The sequence below is a fragment of the Myotis yumanensis genome, unplaced genomic scaffold, assembly GCF_028538775.1.
Source record: "Myotis yumanensis isolate MYYU_CA2020_CCGP unplaced genomic scaffold, mMyoYum1.0.hap1 SCAF_4, whole genome shotgun sequence".
Classification (NCBI taxonomy): domain Eukaryota; kingdom Metazoa; phylum Chordata; class Mammalia; order Chiroptera; family Vespertilionidae; genus Myotis; species Myotis yumanensis.
Genome location: NW_027223755.1, coordinates 63,167,426 through 63,176,493, shown reverse-complemented (window position 1 = coordinate 63,176,493; position 9,068 = coordinate 63,167,426). Strand labels below are relative to the sequence as shown.

Sequence of the window (9,068 nt, the reverse complement as noted above, 5' to 3'; positions counted from 1 at the left end):
GGGTACTTATCAGACCAAACCAAGAAAAACACAAAGAAAACCAGAAGTTAAAGTTAGCAGGAACCACACCACCACCAACCCCCACTACACTCATGTTGCTTAATTAGGCCATCCAATGCAATGCCTTTAAATATAAATTACACATAAGCTTTCTAGATGTCTGACTGATGAAGTTGATTCAGTGAAAAAGCTCAATGTTTTATGAAGCAATGGCCCATGTAAAGTTCAGGCATTGGTGCATGGCGAGGGTCTGATTATGTCACTGGATGGTAGTGGGTAACTGTGCACAAAGTGAAGTGAGATGCTCGTCACGTGAAAGGCGGTTTCATGTCTTTGGCTACTTTGGTCATGAATTTGAAATAACCAAGACCCCTCCCTACCAGTTCATCCTTATCTCTGATTTTGATTTGATGCGGAGAAACTACGCCTAGAATTGGCTTTAGGATCATAAGATTATAAGATATACTTGTTATGGGGAATCGGGGCAACCCTATCAGTCTCTTTGACACTAAAGCCAAAAATAGTGAACTCCACCAAAACATGTATATTGTCTGTACATGGCCAGTGTGAAAGGCCTAGCATCTGAGGAGGAATTAGGGCAAATTGGTTCACTGCTGTTGGAATTGGACTTCTGCTTGTAGCTGAAGCGAAGCAGATCAGACGGGCAGGGGAGAGGCCTCCCTGCCATCCCACAGTCTACAGGTAGGAACTGCTGTACGTGGGTGAGGGGAAGACATTCCAGTCCTATGAAGCATGCACGGCTCTGGGCACCATGCCATCTGCATTTGCTTACCACAGTCTGGCATTCCTTAAGAGCAGGCAGGCAAGTCTATTTCTACCAAGTAGAAAAGAAAATTTCTACATAATAGGGCATTTTTCTTCCTCCCTTCTGTGTTTCAAACTAAAAGCATTGGATTAGTGAGCTGGCGAAGACCACCAGAACGCCTGGGATCTCAGGAATGATTTAGATTCCCTCTCAGCCCCCAAGGGTCTGAATGCAGAGCATTTAGAAATTTAAGCCCCTTTGGGAGGAATTCTACTTTGTTTCATAAAGATTGTTCATACAACTCAAAAGAAGACCCCAAGGTTGTACTATCTGATAAGATCTACATGAAAAAAAAAAATTAATCATGAGGTGTTGGGAGTCATACACTTCCTCACTTTTCATTCTCAGGGTTTTGCTGCTCCAGTGTGGGAACCGGGATTATTTTTAAGGCCATCTTACACTTACCCTGTGTTGCTCAGACGTTGACATTTCCTACTGACAGCTTTCCTAGCTTTCAAATAAGGTGTCATCTTCTGTGAGCAGATGGACTGCCAGTTAGAGCGTTTGCACTGATGCTTCCCGAGCACACTGGAGTAAGGTATGTTTCTGTTTCAGGGATCGAACTCTGGCTTCTTAGGTTGTCATTTTAGAATCTGCTGTGGATGGGGCCTAGAATGTGCTGATTCTGAGAGTCAAGATGTTCTTGACAAATAGGAGCAGGTGGCTTTCTAGGGAGGGCACTGCTTTGGGGAACTTGCAGAGAAGAGCTGATGTTTTAACCCAGCGGTGCTTTGGAATCTTATGTCTAGGTTGACTGGCTTATTTTGAACTCAGGCCTTCATATTTGCTACCCATTTTTTCTGAAGCTATGGGAAAACTCATTACCGTGGCACAACTGAAATACCAATTTCAGATATTTTCTGACAAGAGGGGTGTGAAAAAAAATAAAAATAATGGTACAGAAGGGTGGAATGGAAACATTGAATATGTCCAGGGGCATAAGGTGCAGTAATCATTGTTAGTGTTTTAACATTTCTTGGGAGGTAGGTCACCCAATGAGCTTACTCAGCCAAGCCAACAGGCTGCTGCCCAGGCTGCATCTGCTCACTGTGACCTTTCTGCCTGGGAAAATCCCCCTCCTCTATGGACAGTGTCAGTCATCACGCACATCTGCCACCTAATCCTCTGTCTCCAGAAACCACAGCGAGGCTTTGTCTTCTACGCTGCTTCTGCCCTGGGCTCTCACATAGTGGGTGTGCAGTTGGCCTAGTAATGGATGCCTGGGAGTTCCTCTGAAGGCAGGGGCCTCCTGAGGACCTGAGGAGAAACTCTTTGGTCTAAGCCAATTATGAGACCATCTGATAAAAGGCTTTTCTGTTTGGGTAAAGTAAGGATTTAAAAACTGAATATGAGAAAAGGAAATACTAACCAGAAGTAAAAAACCAAAACCAAAACCAAAACCACTACAAAACAAAACAAAAACAAGCAGAAAAACAAGCACCCAGCAAGGCTCCTTGCCCCTGACATGGCAGATGTTTAAGAAGAGCTTGTGAATGAAGTTGAGGGAAAACATTACAACCCTCTGCTCCAGGTCCTATCCCTTAGGGCACTTCCTCACTTTGGCGAACACTCACACCTGCTGGCCTCCATGGTAATGTTTGGGGAGATACTTTAGAAATTCAGGATTCGAATCTTCAGAGTGAATCCTAAATATTCTTGTTCTGGGGCTCTTGCTAGTTTGCGGGCATGGAGAAAAGCTAAGTCTGTCTTCATGCTGCAGGCATAGACACTGCAAGATATTTTTTCTTTAACAAAATAAAAAGTAGCTTTCCCAGCAAATTTCCCACACTGCTGCCTACCCCGGGCGTGTGCCTTTGCTCAGCGTCCTGTTGCTCAGGGAGTGTGAGGAACACTGTCCTGCCCGAGGCCTTACAGGAAAACTGTGAGAGGGTAATTCTCATTCCACAGGGGCCGCCTCCTGAGATTATGGGGATCATAAAGAAAATCAATATCAAATTCAGTGCTCTTTAATAAACGTTGTAGCGACTTGAGAGGCTTGTAATACTTAAAGCATGCAGCAGGAAGCGCCTCAAAACCCTCTTCTGAGGATCAGCTTCCCCTTATTGATGCTGCATTTACCTGTCGGAGGTTGGCCTCCGAGTCACTTTGGGTGGCACTGTTACTGCCCTTCATGTCCTTTAGTCTGCTGTCTGGGTGTCTCCTTCTCTGCCTTCGGTGTCTCCCTCCAGCTCAATTCCCTGTTTTCTGAGAGTAGAGCTCATCACAGTGAGGTCCCTGTGGGGGTAACTCTAGGAGCCAATTAGTTAGCATTAGTCACAAGGTGAACGAGGGCTGACATGAGCATGCTTTCCTCAGATTAGCCTAGGTGAAGCCTCACTGCAAGCAAAGATTCCCAATAAGGTATGAATAATCAGTGATCTTGGTTTAAGAAATATTAAATATAACTAATGCACATGTAAAGACACTTTGAGTAGTCTCTCTAAAGGTTTGAAGACATCCGACGCAATCCTTTAGTGGGCAGGACAATGAGCACAAATGTCGCCCAGCACAGCAGCATCTCTGAGCCAGGGACATAAACCTGCTCCAAACGCAAGGGAGGAGGTGTGTGGTCCACTCGGACAAAGGTCCACGTGCTGGCAGGTGACCCCTTTCCTCCTTTTGGCCCCAATACCTTTTCAGTTTCCTGTAGGAAGGATCTGGCTTGGTGGCACTGTTTTCCGTAGGCTTTCTAGGGACATCGTCCAAGTCTTTGTTCCACTTTAATTATTCCACACTCTCCATAGGGCGGCATCGTCCAGTGTTGGAATAACGGGTTCTTTTCTCTTTGTCTTCAGACGTGCTTGCCTCAGATCCCTGGACTGAAGCCTATGCTCATTACCATGCCGCCGTTTAAGTGACTAGGAATTCAGAATAGCAGGTTTTCTACCACCCAAGAATCTCAGTCCTTATTAGGCAGTTAAGTACGTCTTAGTGTCTAAACTTACAGTTCGAATATAATCTTTGAATCAGCATGAGGCAGTACGATGGTTTTCAAGGGGTAATAAATATTTCCTTAAATTGAATTATGACTAAGGCATATAGTTTATACATCTTTGCTATTATGGCACTATTTTTTAAAGGAGAATTTTATGGGACTGTACCAATCTCTTTCAAGTAGGTAATCTTGGTACATGACTACTTTCTTTTGCACAAATGAATATGCAGCTCTGGGTGCTCCCAAATAACATAGTATTCACACTTGATATAAACTCATCAAAACAGAGAAAAATAAAATATTTAATAAAAAAATTTCTGCCATGTATAAGCAAATCAAAGTTAGTAATAAAAGAGGTAACATTTTATTTTAATGGTAAAGTTTCACGCTAACTTAATAGTATAATGGAAAAGTAATATAAACTCATTTTCATATAAAAATCTGTTTCCATTTAATTAACATATTAATACATAAGGAAAAGTGGCTTTCAATTATCTGCTCTTTTTATTTTGCATTATTCTCTGTTTTGTGTGAGAGCTCTGGCCTCCTAAATACAAAAGTCAGTCTCTACATGACTCAGAACAGTGCTCATGGACAATCAATTTTGTTAAGAAACATTTTAAATACCGTGTGATCAAGGGAGTGTGTGGGGAAAAATAAAGAGGGCGGAGGCAAACAACCTCTTTTCAGTTACTCAGTCACAGGCCACATAACTGCACTAAGAGCATCCACTAAGCAAGGTTTCCCGGGACACCCTCTGAATATCTAGTGACTCACAAGATGCAAGATAAGGTGGGACATGTATTGTGGCTGCATTCTAATTTTTATGTTTATCCCACTAGAAGGTCCTCAGTGTGTAACATCTATTATAATTAAAACACTTTCTTCTGATATAATCTCACACCAGTATTGTGAAGCATAGTTATTTCAGTGGTGTTAACCAAACTTTGTATTAAATTATATGGCAACACTGAAACATGAATATAACATAGACAAGAAAACCATATTGTGGTTTGAAGAAAATTGAAACTATTTCGGTGACTAAACATTTTTTTTTTCTTTTTAAAATAACCCTCAAATGAAAAAACAATTGTGAAATGCACGCTAAACAGTAGCTCATGGTCTGTGCTGATCTACTTATTTGTGATAAAATGGTGAATTATGAATGAAGAACTTTATTGCTTATATTACATTTGGGAGACAAGAGAGAAATGATTACATGAGGCCTTTTACTGGGGATCTAGTGGCAGGACAGCTAAAATATAGCCTCTTGTTTTGAAAGTGTAAATAAAACCTCTTAATCTTTTATTATTATTTTCCCAGAACAGAAGAAATACCCTGGCTTTGGGAAGTAAACTCTGATTACTCGAATACAAAATTAATCTTAGTTTTCACATGTTGGTAATAAATGTTAATATGACATTAAAAGATTTCTTTCCTTGAAAAATGATAAACTAGCTAAATATTTTTCATAAAGGCTCCTTAGTGATTCAAGGTAGAAAAATGTAGGTGAGATTCAGACTGCCTGACACTCCCACCCCCTTCGTATTCATAAATTTAAGAAATTATGACAGGAACTGTATGGGAGTGATAAATGCACCTCTTGAAAAATCCATTAACAACACAAAGATTTGCAACCTGGCTTAATTACATTCAGACCGGTGGCAATTTTGGTTACAACTGTTTTCTTACAAGTCACGGGATTTTGTGCATTTCTGAAGCCTTCTTTTCCTACATCGAGTTGCAAATTCAGAACAGTACTTACGTGTGCTTTTTGGTTATGGATTAGCTACCTAAAGTACATAATTCCAATAATTATCAGTGACAGAAGGGATGAATAAATTATGCTTTAAGTGCAGGAGAATTAACAGTAAAGATGGTTTGCATAAGTTTTTCTTGGTGCATGTACCTATATTAAATTTAATATTCTTTACAACTGATATGATCCTGAAAGACTCCCCATGAGTTATTAATCCTGAACTATACCACCGCCTGCTCTGGGACAAAGAATAAAGTGGAATTTAAATGCTGCAGATGTCACGGCGTTTTGAAAGCTGCTTTAATTTAAGCACAGAGTTATGATGTGAATTGTAAATTCTAACAGCCAGGGTGAGTGAAATATCAATGCCATATTCCTTCTTCAAACCAGAATGCAAAGATTAAGCTTCAGGTCGTGTTCACAAAATTACAGCCCAAACCATCCTTCTCTCTCCTTGCTGAAGCTTAGCAGTGAAGCTGCTAAGTGATGGGAGGCCAGTTTCTATAAATAAGAATATTATGGAAAGATTCCCTTAGAAATACTGGTAAAGGGTGCAAATGTCCCCACCTTACTCTTATGATTGAAGGCTGGCCGGGGCCTGAAGACCATAGCACTTAATTCCCAAGTCTGTGCCCTGATTTATCACAGTGTATGCCATCAAAACAAGGTTCCATTTATTTACAACATCTGACAGAAGGGAAAACAGTTTTGATTTTTAAAAAATTGCTTTGAATATTGCAATATATTTTTGAGGGCAAGTTTATTATGCTTTTGTTTTAGTCTGAATGTAGTAATCATTAAATGTGTACAAAACTTGCAAGAAGATTGAAATGATAGACAAGCCATTTTTCTCCTCAGTATTATTCTTCCTACTGTTTAGAGTGCTGGGTTTGAGTTCCATGCAGTGATATTCACAGGCAGGAAACAGCCAAAGAGGACAGGAGGGATTTTCTTTCCCATAAATAAACTCTTCCAATAAACAAAGACCAAACAGTCACGGAGGTGCTCTTTGTCTGGGCACACCCCTGAGCACTATTACAGCTCCTGAGCCACATGTACCCCTGAGCCTGACCATCTCTCCACCCACACTGATCCTGAGCGGTAACTATGTACAGAACATGGGGTAAGGTCCTGGGATGCAGCAAAGGTTTAGCTCGACAGAATCCTAGATGTAACTGTTACGTATTCCTAGGAAGCATCTCCAGCCCAGTGCTTGCACACCTGCCTGCTAAGGTAAGGGTTTCCAGGTAGCAGTAGAGGGGTCGCAAAGGGGGAAAGTGAAGATAGGAGGCTGCCCTGGATTTTCTTTCTCAATAGTGTCCATTTGTCTTCATCCACACCTGCCTTGCTTCGTGTAGTGTGTGTGTTTCTGAACTAGGGTCATGAAGTTCTGACAGCTCAGGAAATGGCACCAGTGCAGGGCATTAAAAGCTGGGAGGCCTCCTCTGAGGTGCAGGTACTTCACCAAAAGCATGCTGTTGGTTTTGTGGGCTTGTGCTTTGTAGTTTCTCTAAAAATTTTTTTGTTGCCATTAAAAATGCTTTATGAACTCCTGAAAATCATTTCTTAGAATCTGTTTTGTGAATTCAGACCATAAAAATAAAAGGTGTTTGATGTTTGTAAAGGCATAGCTTAGATAGGAAGACATTTTATGTTTTCCGTCTCTTCTCTGATCCTGTCTAGCTGCTCTTTTTCTCCAGACCACCCTCCTGTCCTGACTTCTTGCTGTTGCAGCTCTCCAAAACATCCTTTAAAAGCTGCTGCCTAGACGCTAGGAGTGTGCTGTTTGAGGACATCTCGTGCATGGTTTTCTGATGCCCAAACAGAGGCAGGAACTGACAACCTTACACTGCACTTATTTCTGGCCATTAAAACAAACACACAAACAAACCCAGGAGGGCCAAATAATTCCTGATAGAAAACGATGTTTACAAATGTACTCTTGCCTTGGCAGAGCAGAGGGCCAGCTTCCGCTGGAAGGTGTCCTGCAAACATGGCGTTACCTAGGCAGCTTCTAGCACCGAGTGAGTCAGGTCTGTGGCACCGACGCGACCCGTGACCAGGGCCTGGAGTAGCAAAGCTTTGAGGAGCATCAGTGGTCTTGGTGTGAAAAACATCTGTCCTCCCTCACGTGAGCGTCTGTGCTTTTCTATGACAGTGGTCTGGAGTGGCAGGATCAGGATTGCTATGATGAGCTAATAAAGCCCTGGGTAGGACTGTCTGTTCCTTAAATGCATTTGCCCTTTTTTTCTCTTTAAGTGGCACATATTTTAAAAAACAGTTAATAAAAAAATAACCTTAGCAGACTGGTGCAGGTAACGTGGTACAAACTCATTGCAAACGAGAGAACGGGATGTCTGAAGGCTGCGTCCGGCCCCGCCCGGCACTATGTTAACTTCTTCTTGATGACACCGAGCTCTTTCTGGAGTTCGCTGAACGTGGGGCGGTTCTCAGGCTTATAATCCCAACACCTCATCATAATTTTAAAGATTTCATCTGGACAATACTGAGGGGCTGACATCCGGTACCCTAAAGACGCAACAGAAGAAGGAGATAAGATATGAATGTTCACGCAGGGCATTACGCAGTTTGTAAGTTTAGTACCTTATGTTGTGGATGTAACAGAAACAAAACACCCTTTATAAGGCAAACTGATTTTTTAAAGAAGTATTTCAGTATTACGGAGCCACAGAATTACCTTCAAGTTCGGAGAACCTGCTTTGTTTGTTGCAAAGTCTGATGTGAGATACATCACAGACAGATGCACATCTGCTCTAAGTATTTGCTTTCAGATGCTGTGGGCAGAGTTAAAAAAAAAAATCATCTCGACTACCCAGGTTTTTGAAGATGAAGAGAGGAGAAGGATTTGATAAACACTAATTCAAAAGTGAAATAAAAATGAACATGAGTTAGAGTCCTTGACAGCCCGAGAAGAATCTTATTTTTCGTTCCAAGCTTCGGGTGCATCCCGGCCGTGTGCCTGTGTGTGTGCCCAGAGAAGGTGGGAAGGAAGCTAGAAAGCCATCCTCCTGCACCAGTTCTACACCAGGTCCCTCTCGGCTGCGGCGCTGCTCTTTTGTCAGTAGCATTCTTTCTGGTGACAGCTATGGACTGCCTGGCATCACCACCACCTACTGTTCCGTCGTGATCTGGGAACACCACGGGGTGTCTTCAGAAGCGTTACAAAGTTCTCAAAAACCTCCTGAGGTCTAATTACATTTCGTTCGCAGTGACACTAATGGTGTTTATTTCACATGGAATAAAAAAACAGGAGCTTGAGGAACACTCTCCGATTTCCCTTGACGAGACTGAATGGTGTGCCTTGCAGATGTCAGGCCAGGCAGGGGGAGTGGGAGAAAAGCTGGAGCTCTCTATTTTCAAAGCTAAAAAGGTTTTTGTTGTATAAGAGCCACGCGATCCATGGGGTTCAGAAGCAGATTTACAAACACCTCTGCTCTACCCACACCCCCAAACAGCATGACGACCCCCCCTCACACCCCCAAGCCTGTCCCTGGGGCTGGATGTGGCCACTCCCACCCCTGCCTTTG

The 9,068-nt window shown here is 42.3% G+C and overlaps 1 protein-coding gene across 4 annotated transcripts in view; it reads right to left on the bottom strand.

Annotated features, from left to right (window-relative positions):
• Positions 1 to 4,031: 4,031 nt before the first annotated feature.
• Positions 4,032 to 9,068, bottom strand: part of FER (FER tyrosine kinase) — a 308,974-nt gene continuing 303,937 nt past the window's right edge. For all 4 annotated transcript variants that reach the window (XM_070412423.1, XM_070412422.1, XM_070412425.1 and 1 more), the window contains one exon: positions 4,032 to 8,049. In XM_070412423.1, the coding sequence (XP_070268524.1) occupies positions 7,907 to 8,049 (143 nt within the window). In that variant the 3' untranslated portion in view covers positions 4,032 to 7,906. The remainder of the gene's footprint in view (positions 8,050 to 9,068) is intronic.